The sequence below is a fragment of the Engystomops pustulosus genome, chromosome 4 (genome assembly GCF_040894005.1).
Source record: "Engystomops pustulosus chromosome 4, aEngPut4.maternal, whole genome shotgun sequence".
Taxonomy (NCBI): domain Eukaryota; kingdom Metazoa; phylum Chordata; class Amphibia; order Anura; family Leptodactylidae; genus Engystomops; species Engystomops pustulosus.
In genome coordinates this window covers 170708047-170724996 of record NC_092414.1, presented here as the reverse complement: position 1 = coordinate 170724996, position 16950 = coordinate 170708047, and the positions used below count along the sequence as shown (strand labels likewise).

The following is a 16950-nucleotide window of genomic DNA, read 5'->3' as shown; positions in this document are numbered from 1 at the left end:
TTACAATGGCAAATGATAGATAGATAAATAAAAATATAGAAAGAGATATATAGATGTGTGAATTTTTTACAATCTTGGATAATTGTTGGTAGAAGATGGTTGCTTTTTAACCCTAACAAGTTTGTTTTAAAGGAGTTTTTCATAAATAATTATTGGTAGCCTACCCTCAGGACACGGATTGTTCAGCTGTTCAGCGTTGCATTAACAGAACGTACCAAATTCTTCGACCATGGTACAAAAGGAATTTTTGCTCAGCTTTATTCTTGCGTGCTGTTTCTGGATTATCACAGTTTACTGTATATATTTATCTATAGACTATCTGTCTATCTACATAACAAAAGGACACCCTACTGGGGATAAATACAGTAAAGCAGAAGAACATTGATTATTATCACAATGCTTTAATTAATGGACCCTTCAGCGACACTTTGCTGCCAATCAGACTAGTGCTGTAACCTCTTCAAAAATCATTACTTGGATTTTAAAAGCGGCCGCCGCACATCTCAGAGATAATTACATCTGGAGCTGCATAATAAGTTCTGGAATTTAGCAGCATTGTTAACACTTGCTAATGGTGTCACCAGGAAATAAAAAGTGACTCATTATCATTGGACACTTTGGATGTTTTTCATAACTGTGCAAGAAAGCCATTTTGCGTAATAGTTAGAGATGAGCAGACCCGATGGTTGGGTTTTGTTCGGTAATCGGGTTTGGCTGCCTAACACAGACATATTGCTGGATTGGTGGCCAAAGAACTATCCCCCTAAAAAGTCATGTATATGTTCAAGTTCGGTTCAGGCAAGTTCGGGAAAACCCAAACCTGAAAGTTCAGTCTGGGATCAGATCCAAGTAAAGAACCTAAACCAAACACCAACCATTAACACCTGGGATCACCTGGGCCAATCCATTTTCCAAATCATTGTGGCTCCCTGTGACATCATCTGTTTAGATGGCACATGTGTTCCCTGACAATATTTATAGAGTTAACACCCACAATCAGTGCCAGCAACGATCACAGGTGTTATCAACAGGGAGGCGATAGGAGAGGGCTTGAGGCAAACCCAAACTTCTGCCTGAATTATAGGTTTGGGGTCCGCTCATAACAATTAGTGCCAAGGCTATTTAGTGCTAAGAGTAAAAGTGATTGATCATCCTTTCCCACAAATTTTTGTACCAGTGAGTGCATTGGTGGATCTCTACCATGGTAATAAACTTATACCACTGCTCACAACAGTAAGAATTAAGGAAACAATGTAATTTAAAGAATTTTGCTTGTGTTTGTAGAATTACATACTGAATATCTGAAGATTAAGCCAATTAAGATAAGTAATGAATGAAGCAAACAAAAAAGCACATTGTACTGAAATAATAAGATGTTAACTATAAAAGGCCACTTCAAGGTCACCTTAACTAAATGGCATAACCATAACCAGCAAAACCTTAGCTACGGTATTAACAACACAAAGGCTCCTCTTTCTTCCCCAGATAATCATCTCCTAAAACCAGACCCTCAAACATCTTCTCACTTTATATTAAACAAAACCAAAGAACTATGTTCTCTTAGCTTTGGGATAGCAAACCAATGAGACATGTTTTTTTTTAAATCACCTGTCTCTTATTCCCAAACCAGAACTTCTCTTCACTTTGGTCAATAGCCAACACACCTATCATTAACATATGGAATTATGTTGTCTTTCGGAAACCAACTTTTTTTCCTAAATACCTGCAAAGTGGGACATGAAGTTTGGCCCACAAACACAAGACAAGCTCTTCTCTGTTACATTTTCCCCTAAAATTTCCAACTTGATAACTTACTTGCACTTGATGCTGTCTTATCGCAGGTAAGCACCGGCACCAACACCTGAGATCAGAACAACTCTGATCCTGGGTATTTAACCCATTTTACCCAATGTAGTCAAACATGGGCCGTGGTCTCAATGTGGCTACAGAGGGAGAGATTGGCACATTGGCAACCTGTAGATACAATAGGGTTGCATGGCAGCCGGTTGTCCTCATAAGGGACTGACAGTAATTGGTAATACACTACAATACACCAATACACACAAAACACCCACCCCTTTAAAAAATATAAAGTAAAAACACACATATAGTATTTCCATACCCATACCATCCGAAGCTAGATAACTATAATACTATTTATCCAGTATGACACAAAAAAAAAAGAAAACAATGGGGTATCGGCATTTTTAATCATCAATCACAGAAACATTTGTTTTAAATGCAATCAAAAAGCTTTATGAGCCCTAAGATTGTACAAATAAAAACAACATATGGAAAACTAAGCCCTAACAATGAACCATTCAAATTCACCCAAAAGTTTTAAAATCCAATTGTCACAGAGACCAAAAAATTTCTCTCTCGGGGAGGGAGGGGGGGTTTACAATTATAAAATATACAAATTCAACTGAAGAACAAACCTACAGAACCACTTTATGTTCCACTATATATTTTTTTTAAATAATGGAGCAGATTTATCAAGCAGTTTGAGAGTCAGAATATTCCTAGTTGCCCATGACAACCAATTACAGATCAGCTTTCATTTTACCATTGCTCATAAATATTTAAAGGGGAGCTGTGATTGGTTGCCATGGGCAACTGGGTATATTCCTGGCAACTGACTTTCAGACAGCTTGATAAATCTGCCCCATTGTCTGATTTGCATTCTGTTTGCATTCTTTGTTAAATACACTTTAAAGTAAGGGTTGATAAAATTTTAACAATAGGGCATATGAAAACAAAATCTGTGCTATTAAAAACTACATTTTTGCCCACAAAATGCTATAGTGACTAAAAATAAAACCTATAGTTTGTAGAAGGCATCGATGAAAAAATTGAGATAAGGTGGAGAATAGGAGTTAAATACATGTTCAAAGAACACAATGATAATTAAAATATTTAAGAGGAAAAAAAATTAAATGTTAAAGAAATTGTTATTTTGTATCGTCTATTATACCTTGTGGGATACAAAACCAGGCACAATGATAATTCTCCCTCCAACTTTCCTTCTCTGTCTTCTCCGTTTCTTCAATATATCTTCCCTTACCTTCTCTGACCCTGTTGGCTAATGAATGCCTGTGCACTCTGGTTACTAAAATGATTGGTACAGTGGAGGGCCCTTCTTCCTCTCCCTTGAAATTGAAATCTATCTGTAAAATTCTTGTTCAAAATAAGAATTGATAAGAAGGAATCGGACATTCTTTTTAAACGAAATGTCTGAATAGATTCCTCTCAGCCCGTCCATGCCGCTAAAGTAGTAGCGCTCTCAGTAATGTGCACTCCAAGCATTCTCTGAAAGCCCAAGATACATGATCTTGGCTCACCTCCGTGTCTCTTAAAACTGTGGAGTGTTGGGAATTTGATAAGTGCCGTAATAACAACAACAATGAAACACAACACGGCATGCAGTGAATCCAATGTGAGCCATTGAAATCCTGAGTGAAATGTCAGCATGGGAGAGCTTTGTAGCCCTGACAAGGCTTTGTCATTGGAAATCTCTATTGAATCAGCACAGTTAATGTGATTTGAAATATTGTGTGGGCAGGTATACACCATTCTTCATAAAAGGAGATTTGCAGAGGCTTTCAATCCGAATGGGGGAGTGTGTCAGACCTCAACGCCCATGTAATCATCCTTCTTCCCTATAAAAGCAAATCAGTCTAGACCTTAGTTAATGATAGCGATCTTGTATCGTGTAGCAGTGTAGCATTACATTGGACTTAACTAGTGCCACACTGGAGAAACGCTACAGCTATAGTATATTCTATAGGTCAGTTCTGCTGTGACTTATAGGGCAGATTTTAGCATCTCTCATAATAATACACTTTTTTTATGTTGAGAATGAAAAGGCTGATAATGTGCCCATAGGCCAACAGAATCACAAGAGCAGAACTAATATTCTTGCCAAAATAGTAATCTAAATAATGTAATATATTTTATTTCTAGGCTTTATTAACAGGTCCTGCTGTTAACCATTATCAGCCTCTCTGTCAACTGTGAAATAACCGAATCTAAAAGGTTATTGGAGACATCAAGGACCATAATCTTTTGGAAGACAAATGTTCATTCAATAGTGGTGTAATGTGTCATTACACAGAGATAAAAAATGCCAAGTTCTGACCCTTGCTTTTCTACTGACCATCCGTTTGTCTTTTGATTCTGTACAGCATTGTCCTCTTGGTTTTGATCCATATTTGTAAGACCATTCTTCTGTGTTTGTCTGTGTTTGTCTTTGTGTATTCACTATGGCGCAGGAAGGGAATGTCAACCATTTGTCACTTACTTGCCTATACTACCCTAGAAAGTAAGTAGATACAGCTTAGTGGGTCTAGTTTTAAGGCTCACTGTCCGTGTCTTTCCTTACTTATTCCATCTTATTGTCCGATCACAAAGAGCAGCATTACCTTAAGCAAATAATAGCAAAGTTATGGACAGACCCATCAGTACATATTTTCCATTGCAGAACAAAGAAAGCAGAACAAAGAATGATGGATGACTAAATAAAACATATGACAGTATCTAAAATCCTATCTCTTCCATCCACTAGACAAATAGTTCTACCCAATTGGTCGTGATTTAAACCAACTAGTAGGGAAATCTAGTGAAGGTCTCAATCTATCCCAGATGGGGGAATGTCTGCATGCCCTCTTTACAATTCAGCCCTTATAATACTTATTGGAAGTAATAATTCTTACAATCCCACACATCAGCCTTCTACAATTTATACTATACACATTTCAGAAACACAACATGCCTTACATCATCTGAGACTTTTGTTTCTCCATTGAGTCAGTAAAAAAAATAAATCCCCCGACCCAATTTCATCATCATCCGTCCCTGCTTTGTTCATCGTCATGATCTTACACTATTCAGTATTGAACAAGTTTTTTCCCAATTTAATAACTGCATCATGTTGGAAACATACACGAGTCCCTCTTAGAACAAAGGATCTCAACCACAATAACAGACTTCCCAGTGGAGCTCTAACCTTTAAAAGAGTCCCCGCATTGATTCTTTTTAGATGTCTGTGCAGTCCACATTTCCCGAGGATGTGCATTTCTGTAACTATGTTAGAGCGGTAGAAGTAGCACAGTTTATCTTACAATGTTCCCCACAGGGCAAGAAATTCTTTTTAGTGTTATAAAAACATACACAGCCGCAACAGCATCATTCAGTGTCTCCTATCTCTAGTTCATTTTGATTAGTTCAATATAGGTGACAAGAAGAGACAAAATCATGTAGGGTCACAGGGAGCAAGATAAAGACATTCATTGACAATGAACCAATGACAACTCATAATGAAATAATATACCTACTATTATCTAGGTGTGTTATACACTATGTATACCACCTATACACACACTCAAGAAAAGTCACTAAAGTTAGACTTAAAGTATCAACCAGTCAGTAGAGATGAGCAAAGCTATTCATTTGTAGGTACGTACAGTTCTTCTCATTGTTATTGGCACCCTTGAAGTTTAAAGCATAACTGTAAAGTTACTGACAAAAAATAGTTTTAGCACAGCTGGAGAGAGCCAGAGACAACAAATCCAATGATACCGGTATCATGCTGCTGGCTTCTTCCTACCCTGAGATATATCAGATATATATAAAATTTGATTCAGATTCACCTAACTCTGATGTGGGTGGACACTTACTGATGTGACATCAGCTCATCCCACTGAAGCCAGAAGAGGACAGCAAGTTTGTAATTGGCCGATCTGAAGCATGTGATGAGTCACATGCTTGTGACATCCCTAAAGGTCCTTTGCATCAAACAAGTACTTACAAATGATGCTGCAACTGGTACTGGACGGCTTGGCCATATCACAGGTATCATGAAATCAAGAGATTTTATAGCAAAATGTTCTACCCAGTGTAAGAAAACTTGAGTCGAAGTACATTTCCATTGATTTCTAAAGATATTGTACAGTCAATGAAAAAATGAAGGGGTGGGCAGCACTCTAGATTTGTTAATATTCTGGCATTTTTCAGGCACTTTCCTTATTTACTTTGGATGAATCTTTTAAAAGGGTGGCTGAATAATATTGTCATTCTTTCCAGTCTTAGAGTCGAGATATATAAAAAATTCCAGGACAACACTGGTTTGGATCCAATAGATTCGAGCAACAGTTGACTGTTTTTAAAAACCTTTTACAAAGTGAATCTTTGATGATTCACCCATCCCTACGTAGTATGGTGACGTGATGCAAGAATACCTCTTCTGCTTTACGTAAACACCTGCTAAGCATAATATAATAAGTAGTTCATTTACAGGCTTGAAAAACACAGGTTCGTTCATATTTTTGAGAACAGAAACTAGCCACAACTGCTGCAGATTCTAAAAGCCGCAGCAAAACTCAGTTTATGTACCAACCTTTTATCACTGTATCAAATGCCTTGGAAAAGTCCAGATATACAACATCTACAGCCTACCCCAGGTCAAAACACCTCAAATATTTTCCCCACAACAGAAGTTAGACTCACTGGTCTGTAGCTTCCAGGATCGCTATTGAACCTTTTTTGTATATTGGTATATTTGCTATGCGCCATTCCTGTGGAACATAACCAGTCCTCAAGGAATCTTCAAATATTGAAAATAACGGTCTGTCTATCACCCAGTACCTGGGGGTGTATGCCATCTGGGCCTGGCCATATGTCTATCTTATTGGCTCTGAGACAGCGCCGTACCTCTTCCTATAGTAATAATAATTCCTTCATTTATATAGCATCAATATATTCTGCAGTGCTACACAGAGTTTTCCAAATCAGCCCTGGGTTAAACTGTTGACATTCCATAGAGAATTTACATTATTCTCATTGTGTCTTCCACCAGTCAAGAAGGTCCCATTCAATATATTGCCCCTTTCTTTATCTCCCTCCACCATTACCCCCAGGTTATTCATCAGAGGGCGCACACTCTTTAGTTTCTTATCATTTATATACTTAAAAAATAATTCGGGATTATTTTAGCTCTCCTTGGCAATATTTCTCTCAGCTTCTCAGAATTTATTTTTTATTATATTTCTGCAACACATAATCGCTACCTTCACATTTTAGAACCTTAAACGCTTCATTGTTCTTTCTTATTGCTCTCCTTACAGTACTAGTTAGCCATATTGGCTTTTTCTTGCTCCTCTTACGCTTTTTCCCATATGGTATGTGTTTCTCAAAGGGCTTTTTTAGATTATTTGTGAAAATGTCCCTCTACTAACCATCTTAGTAAAACATAATATAAAATCAATGATATTGTGTCACTATTATTCAGGTTCCCAAAATCTGTAATTTTTATACCGTGTCAGGCCTGTTGGTTAGGATAAGGTCCAGCAGTGCCCCCCGTCTTGTTGGCTTGAGGACTAATTGCGACAGGTAATTGTCTTTTGTTGTTGACAAAAACCTGCTACCTTTAAAGAACCTGCCCCCCAATCAATATAGGGGTACTTGAAGCCTTCCAAGATAAGAACTTTACCATGCTTTAAAGCCGTATCCATTTGACTTCCTCTGCTGCCCCCATTATATTTGAAGCCTTATAACAAAGCCCTATATTCAGGAGTTTATTAAAGGGAACCTGCCATCAGCAATTGGCTTAATAAAACACTACCGGAATATTGTCAAGCAGCGCAACACCATCTAGTTTTTGGGGTTTTTTCATGATCCTGTATGATATCATCCAGAAAATCAACTTTGAAGTGTGCTGTAAACTAGCTGTATATCGTCAAGAAGGGGAGGAGTTTAACACTGATGTCAAGGTGGGGAGATCTGAATGGCTCCTCATCCTCTGTGATAGAAATCAATTATTGGACTTCTGGTTATATCTGGAGATCTGGTTAGTGATGTCTCTGGATGCAGAACCATCAATTACAGTGAAGGGAACTTTCAGAGGAAGAGAGCTTGACTTCAGTGTTAAAATCTTTACCTCATTGATTTTATACAACCAATTTACATCTCACTTCAAAGTGGATGATGCCACCAGACTGAGTCATGAAAGAAACATGCTTGGCAACATGCTGGTAGTTGTTTACTTGGTCAATTGGTGCTGACAGGTTCCCATTAAATACTGTGAACTGCCCATAATAAGAAGATTTGGGTGTAGCTTTAGCCAAGTCCTTAGTTCTTCAACAAATTAAAGATCTGATCCTTCAATTAATGTTGTACTTTTATGACCCTGACAAAGGGACTGGAACAAAGGGATTTTCCTTCTACTCCAGTATTACTGTGCTGTTTTATAATCCTTGTTTGGCATATATGAGGCTTAATGTGTAATATAGTATGTGGTCACAGTTCATAATATCAAAAGCTAATTTCTATGTGGGCAATGGAGATGTAAAATGAAATAAAGTTGAAGCTCATGGATTTAGTAGCGCTGAGGGCTCTTAGATGGTTTAATTGCCACTGCAGGAATATATAAAATGTGTGTACTTAAGAAATACAGCTAAATGTAAAAGCCTTGGTTAACCAAGGTATATTTATGTAAGAGCTAAGGCTCTACACAGTCCTAGTGAACCATCATATTATGTCTTATGCGCATAATGCAGTTTAAAAAAAGTTTGTTCTCTCTGAATTCATATGTATTTTTTAGATATAACATCATCATTTCTTCAATGCATATTTTGACCCATTTGGTAAATTTGCCTAAAAGGGGGCAGATTGTTCCCAGTTGACCATGGTTGGCATTTAAATTCAAATGTCATCCATAGTCCACCCAGGAACAATCTGCCCCCTATTAGGCAAATTTACTAAATGGTTGGAAAACTTGTATATGGATACCAATCACACATCTTCTTCTTTCGATTATTTCGACAGAATAATAATAATAATTCTTTATTTATATAGCGCACACAGATTACGCAGCGCTGCACAGAGCTTTCCAAATCAGTTCCTGTCCCCAATGGGGCTCACAATCTAATCAACCGACCTGTATGTTTTGGCATGTGGGAGGAAACCGGAGGAAACCGACACAAACACGGAGAGAACATAAAAAACTCTTCAAAGAAGAATTACTTGGATTATGGATTATGTACAAAAATCTATACACTAGTCCTGCACAAGCACTTAATATTATAGCACGGCAGTTTGACAGTTTCTATTGAAATATGGAATGATTGATAATTGTAGTTTGTTCCACTTATAAGCCTCTGATCTTTAATCTACCAGTGAAATCAAGCATGATAAACCAGGAGCAATTAATCATAGATCTAGAATACTTCACCTTTCTAAAATCAACTTTGCAAATTATGATGATTAGCCAGAATTATTTCATGTGTGTTACCAGAGGCCATCCATGCTGCAGTTTTACAAGCTGTTCCATTGTACAGGAATACCCCCCCCCTCTGTGTGTGTGGCATTAAATCAGGCATGGGAAGGGGGATGTGCTGAGCAGGTGCAGGTGGGAAGGTGATACAGCCTGTGAAGACAGAGAATGGGAGCTCTGGTAAGGAGCCCCAGAGCCCTTATGGCTCATTAACATAGTTTTGAAAAGTTTATTTTAGAAGGATTGAGGCAATGGATAACAAATTACTACATCACAGTTATAAATCTGCATTTATGAATAAGTGCCCTGGATAATCCGTGCTTGATTTTGATGGTAGATTTCCTTTAAGAAAATTCACACTACATCTAGTTTAATCACGGATTGCAAAAAATTGTCCTGCTATCACAAACCACATCAGCAAATCTCATGTCACTATGAGCCAAAGATTAAACCTCCACCTTTATTACATTTTATATTGAAAAGGAAATTGTTCCAATAAATTCCACACATGAAAGAAAAAGACAAATATAAATACCAATCCATGTACAGGGGGCTCAAGCAACTACAAACAAATGTGCAATGAGGGCTCTCAACACAGATTTTTAAGGGGTTTTCTAAATTTCCTAAATATGGCATATTGTGTATAGTATAAAGTATCCCACCTCCCAGCTGTTATAGAAACCAATTGGCGCCCGATGGCATCAAGACCCACTGTTGTATAGATGCCAATGCAGTTAATGGCAGGTGTCCATTTACCCTGTTCAGAGGGTGATACAGCAGGCATGTGTGCCTGTTGGTTTTCTGAGCCTTTAAAAAAAAAAAAATCACACAAAACTCACAAAAGCTTCTAAAAAAGGTGTTTATTTGCACCAAAATTCTTCCATTGTGCTGCGATTTGCACCAAAAATGTAGACTTTTTTTATAAGGATTTTAAAGGAAATCTACCATTTGTTTTTATGCATTGTGAACCAAACATACATTGAGAATGCTGTAGCAACACTGATGCAGAAACTGTGGAAACTGGACTGTGGTTTTGCTCAAAAAACAATTATACCACATAATTGGGTGACACACATAAACACATTACTTCCACATACACAGGAGCTGTCTAAACTGTCCAGACAGGACTAATCAATCTAAGCTGGAGGACTCATACACAGCAGATGGGGGATGGTGCAGCAATTGATTACTTCTGCCTGTCAGGGACAACACAGTGGTGACGTATTCTCGGCTTATGCTGGGCAGGACAAGGCTGGAGCAGAGCATAATTAGGGTAAGAAGAGAGAACCGGGCAGCAAGATGAGCCACAGAGTCTCATTATCATAATGTTATTATTGTTTTTTCAGCAAAACCACTCTGCTCAGGGATTAAACAAGATATGTTTCTGCATCAGTGTCACTACAGCATTCTCAAGGTATGTTGGGTTCATAATGCATAACAGTAAATGGTAGATTTCCTTTAAAATTAACTTTGCTAGGTGAACGGAAAAGTCGCAAATTAGCAAATGAGCCAAAAAAGTTGAAAATATAACAGAAAAAAAGAGAAAAGCCTAAGATAAATGACCCCAATATTGCAAAGCAAGAAGATGATAATCTATTGTGATATAGATATGCAGTAGCTTACCTGATCAGGATGATAACAGATGGAGTTTGCGCCATTGCTCCAATCATGCTGCAAACACATATCACACACAGGAATGTGAGAAAAGCTTCCTGACATCCAGGACTGGGACATTTTCCAGGAATCACGGTATTATTCTCCGCAGGGACAGATGTGACACATAAACAGCCAGTCAAATTCTAGATAAAAACAGACCGGAGGTCAAGCAAGATGTTTTTTTTTTATTACATGCACCAATTTCTGGAAATATTATCCAATTCAGCTGCCAACTTGTAATTAATAGTACACAATATCCTATTCATTATCCTGGACATAATCTGTCTCCATGCCCACCGTCCGCACATGTAGGAAATACACGTTATTTACAATTATTTGTCTCATGCATGGGTGGAAGTAAGATAGATGCGTCGTCTCTCTAGAGATCGAAGGTTGGTAACAGTAGAAGCCGGCGAGTGGTGTCCTCCATCTTCCTGCAAGGAGACATCCTCATTTATATTATTCTTGTTCCTTTACTACAGAACAACACAAGTTTTTACAGAATATCTTTGGGTCAGCATGATAGTAATACAGCAACACTTATTGACAGCATATTCAAACTTCATCGACTTTACACATTTGGTGCCCGAACCTGCCAGAGATGACAAAATAATCCCAAAATAGATTGTTTTCTTATCTCATTAAAAACAGTCATGTCAATACTTACTCCATTTTTATCACCCCAATACCTCAGTTCACCCTTAGTTCCCTTACTCCTTATATAAAGAGGCCAGTAAAATTATTATGTACGAAAACAACTTTAATGGAATTCATTAAGAGTTTTTTTTAAACAAAAAAAAAAAAGAATAGCTGGAAAATCTGTGGATATTTTTGTGAGCAACCTTTGGATCAATGAATGTAAGAAATTGAAGTATTGTGTGAATTCTGCTTACCCTAGGGTCACATAGAATTAACATGTTGGGGAATTTCAGTCATGGAAAGGTCTCCTGCATATGAATGGTGTTTTTCTCTTGGTCCACCAAATGACCCAAAGTCCATTATCTGTGCCTATGTGTCACCGGCCACCGACAGTAGAATAGGACAGCCCAAACCATTAACATAGACAGGAATCGGACCTGCTCTATAATTTGCGGCTCAGGCAGTCTCATACATGGCCATGGAAACCATGCTGTGTGTATGAGCGCCAAATAATAAACATTCTCCTTGCTTCTCCTGACTCAGTTGGCGTGGAGATGGCACAAAGGTGGGAAAAAGTAATAATTCTTGGGTGTGTGCCATGATTAATGTCTAGTACATTCGCAAGTTTGAGCAACTTAGTGCGGCCCTAAAGCATAACTATCAGTTGAGATAATTTTTATATTGTGTGCAGGTAGATGTGGTGACGATTTTTGTAATATACTTCACTAATAAATTAGTAATAACAAAAAGCTACCTTCTCCCATAGAGATACGTATTTCATCATAAGTAATCAGGATAACAAAATAACACATTCTCTAATTCATTGCTATTAACAAAAATGCAGCATTTCACAGATATAATTCCAACCCTGTCAGCTCACAAAACTAGATGGATCATTATGTGTCTGCTTAGAGAGTCCCCACCCACACTCTGGAATCTTACACTGACCATCACCAAGTGATAGGAGCTAAAACAGCAATAAAACGGAGAAAAATTGTGAAGTAAAGGGTTAAAATGATCTTTATTGTGTAAACATTACTAGTGGATTGAGATTTGAGAATTTGCTGTCATGTCTTTAAGCTCTTCACTTTCAGCTTGTACTTTACAAAAAAAAAATGCTTATAGCATACTACAGCCAGGGAGAGAGTAGGAAGAGCTAACACTCCCAGCTGTGCAACATCCAGGGGATATACCCATCTTCAATCTGGTAGACTGATTTGTCATATAAATGTAGAAGTAACATTGTAACTAAGGGGCATTTTGCAATCTGTGTATTTAAAAATAAGCAGAATTTGTAGTGTATTAGAAAAAGTGCATTAGAAAAAATGTACACAACACTCCAACCCCCTCCCCCTCACCCCCGCCACACAAAATATCAAGAATCATATCAAATTATATATATATACCGTATATACTCGTGTATAAGCCGAGTTTTTCAGCACAAAAAATGTGCTGAAAAACGTCCCCTCAGCTTATACACAAGTCAATACTAATAAAAATAATTAAAAATGGACTAAAAAAAAAACTTATTTGCTCACCCTCCGGTGGCCCCGATGCGCAGCGCTACTGGGGGCAGTGCTGTATACTACTGGGGGCAGTGCTGTATACTACTGGGGGCAGTGCTGTATACTACTGGGGGCAGGCTGTATACTACTGGGGGTAGGCTGTATACTACTGGGGGCAGGCTGGGGTGGCTGTATACTACTGGGGGCAGGCTGGGGTGGCTGTATACTACTGGGGGCAGGCTGGGGTGGCTGTATACTACTGGGGGCAGGCTGTGGTGGCTGTATACTACTGGAAGCAGGCTGGGATGGCTGTATACTACTGGAGGCAGGCTGTATACTACTGGGAGCAGGCTGTATACTACGGGGGCAGGCTGTATACTACTGGGGGCAGGCTGTATACTACTGGGGGCACGCTTCGGCAGGCTGTATACTACTGGGGGCAGGCTGGGGCAGGCTGTATACTACTGGGGGCAAGCTGTATATTATAGGGGGCTGGCTGGCTATATACTGGGGGGGGGGGTCTGTGACCAATGCATTTCCCACCCTCGGCTTATACTCGAGTCAATAGGTTTTCCCAGTTTTTGGTGGTAAAATTAGGCGTCTCGGCTTATACTCGGGTCGGCTTATACTCGAGTATATACGGTATATATTAATAAAGTAAAAAGTGGGCAGCACTCAGTGGTTCCAATTTCAAATTAAAAATAAAGTGAACTTTATTGAAAAAGTGGCGACGTTTCGGTGTATAACACCTTCATCAAGCTTCATGGTCACCAGTTTTTCAAAAAAGTTCACCTCTTATTTTGAAATTGGAACCACGGGGTTCTGTCCACTTTTTACTTTATTTATCTACAAGAGGATCAAGTCAGAACCCTCCTTATTAGGAGTCTATAAGATTGTGCTGACTTGGACTTTTCTTCATCTCTTTCTCTCTCTATATATATATATATATATTTAATCTATTTGTGCATTAATAAATCTATTTATCATCTATCTATGAATCTATATCATATCTTTCATATTTATCATCTATCATCTGTCTGTATCCTATAAAATGTTCCTACAGTCCCATATTACAGATTACCATTACTGTGTGTAACTACAAAGTGTTACTATTGTAGAGGGCTAAAGGAGCCTCTTACTGACTGTGACTGTTCATAAAATAATTTTATTTTTGGGCCCACGTCCAGGGACCCACTTTGTCTAAAATTGGCCCTATCTCTTACACAAATCCAGTAGGAGGCACCACTACATACATACAAGTGAGCACTTGGGGATGCCACTTAGTCTAACCTTCTCTGGTCACGTTGTTGTGAGACCTCCTGCTGTATGACAATGCTAGGCCTCATTTGAATGTAATGTGTCAGCAGTTTCTACACGATAAAGGCATTGATGCTACAGATTGACCTGCCCATTCCACAGACCTGAAACCAATCGAGCACATCTGAGACATCGGGGTAGATTTACTTACCCGGTCCATTCGCGATCCAGCGGCGCATTCTCTGCGCTGGATTCGGGTTCGGCCGGGATTTAATAAGGTAGTTCCTCCGCCATCCACCAGGTGGCGCTGCTGCGCTAAAAAGCATCTGAACGTGCCGGAATTCACCGAGGCCGGTTGAGTGCAGGTAAGCGCGCCCCGAGCGACACATTTTCCGTTCTTAAATGCGGCGTTTTTTCCGAATACGTTGGGTTTTTCGTTCGGCCACGCCCCCCGATTTCCGTCGCGCGCATGCCGGTGCCGATGCGCCACAATCCGATCGCGTGCGCCAAAATCCCAGGGCAATTCAGGGAAAATCAGCGCAAATCGGAAATATTCGGGTAACACGTCGGGAAAACGCGAATCGGCCCCTTAGTAAATGACCCCCACCATGTCTCACTTGGAACTTATACAGAAAGTTTTAGGGGGTGTCATTTGACTTTGGACAGCAGAAAGGCCTGTTACAAACAAAGCACCAACCCTGAAAGTTAAAAAAAATTGTCTGCAATGACAAATGCAAGAAATAACAGCCAGAAATCATATTAGGCTCAGTATATCCTGGGTCTATGGTCAGATAGTAAAGGTTGAAGAAATGCAAATTTACAGCACAGGGACTCGAAACCTATATACATACAGTACTTAGATGTTTATTCAAAGCGGGTGTGAAAAAAATAGATATACTGTTGTGGTTGTAGCACATATCAAATATAAAATGCCTTATCTTGGCAGACAAAAAACTTTAACATAACCCAAAATTACTATATATCACAGGCTACAAACCGCCGCCGCTATAGCCCCTTGTCACTTTACTATTCCGCTCGCCTTTCAACATTTCTGTAAGGGAGGCAATAAGCAGCCAGTAAATTGTATCTGCGTTAGTGGATGAGAGAAATGTATGTGTGCCACGAAGGCAAACAGTCTGGTGTTAATGAATAGAAGATGAGAAAATTATCAATGAATCAGCATGCGTTTTATTCCCAGTCTGTAATTGTCTCAATAAGATGAAGACCTGGGTAGTGGGAAATTGCTTCCCGGGGGTTAACGCTGTGTTTAAAATAAGCTATCTGTTCAGTCGCACTTATCCTATATTCTAAGAATTCAAGATTGGAGATTACATCTGGAATCTGTGAACGGTGACAAGTAGCATATAAAGATATGTTACAGATATTACATCCACCTGTGCGATATATGATTTATAGAAACTGAACCGTAAACTTACTGCCTTCGTGCAGCCAGCGAAGCAAGCGGACATGTAGGTGATGCCATCAGTGCCACACACAGGGGTGAAGGAGTCATTCTGACACTCACAGCCAGTATTGCAGGGAGGTGGCTGATCCATGGAGGAACCTGTAGAAGAGCTGAATGAGAAGAATGGAAATCTAAATTTCACTTTACGCAATTAATTAAAACACAGATAATGGAAAAAAAAGTGGACTGATGGTTGTTTCCAAATATTGGTTTAATTAGAAAACATAAAGTCTCCAGGGGCCAATTAGAGGATTGGTTATTGCTGAATTTTCACAGTTTCATATGATGATTTTGTACTTGTGGTTGGTACTGGAACACAACAAACACTGAAGGCTACAGTCATTTATGAAGTAACATTGCTGAAACAACTACTGTATATACTGGCGTATAAGACTACTTTTTAACCCCTTAAAATAATGGCTACAGTGGGGGGTCGTCTTATACGCCGGATATACGGGGGCCGCACTGTGTGAGGTGTTTTTTTACCCTGTCAGCGCGTAGAGAGCCGCTTCCTGGGACCGCCGCGCATGCGCGGCAGTCCGCCTCTCACAGTCATTAGAAGAGGCTTAGTACGCATTGACGGGGCGGCGCGCTGTATGCTAATGCAGCCGCCCTGTCACAGCGGTCGGCGTCACAGAGCTGGGAGTCACAGGCAGCACTTACAGAAGCATGTCGGATCTTCATTAATATCGCAGCTTACAGTTATGATCACCAGGCACTTGCTCTCTTGTTTGTTTTGCAAAGTTTTAAGCAGACTTTTTTTTCATTTGGGAGAGGAGTAGTCTTATACAGTGAGTATATACCAAATTCTATATTTTTAGGGCAGAAGTTGGGGGTCGTCTTATACGCCCAGTCGTCTTATACGCCGGCATATACGGTATTTCTAAAAATTCTGCTCTATGCTGTTCTGCCTTCAAGTGAATGAAGAAATTGACAATGCTGTAGGTGGAACTCACCTTGTCAAATAGGCTGTGCCTTTACAATGTCTGACAGACTCTGTAGACTGGTCAGTTATCAATCAACAACTTTTTGAAAAGGAAAATCTAACACCTATTCATCCATTTTTATGCATTTTTAGGAAGCAGGAATAAAGCAGAGTACATGTGTGCTTAAAATTTTTACCAGAAATGACCTTTGACTACAGCACTAATTTAATTATA

At 39.2% G+C, this 16950-nt stretch overlaps 1 protein-coding gene across 1 annotated transcript in view; it reads right to left on the bottom strand.

The window, feature by feature from the left end:
• Window positions 1–16950, bottom strand: part of SLCO3A1 (solute carrier organic anion transporter family member 3A1) — a 235173-nt gene that overhangs the window by 20830 nt on the left and 197393 nt on the right. The window contains exons 7-8 of the mRNA XM_072148553.1: window positions 15762–15900; window positions 10892–11067 (exon numbers count right to left, since the gene is read on the bottom strand). Coding sequence (XP_072004654.1) covers window positions 10892–11067; window positions 15762–15900 — 315 coding nt within the window. The remainder of the gene's footprint in view (window positions 1–10891; window positions 11068–15761; window positions 15901–16950) is intronic.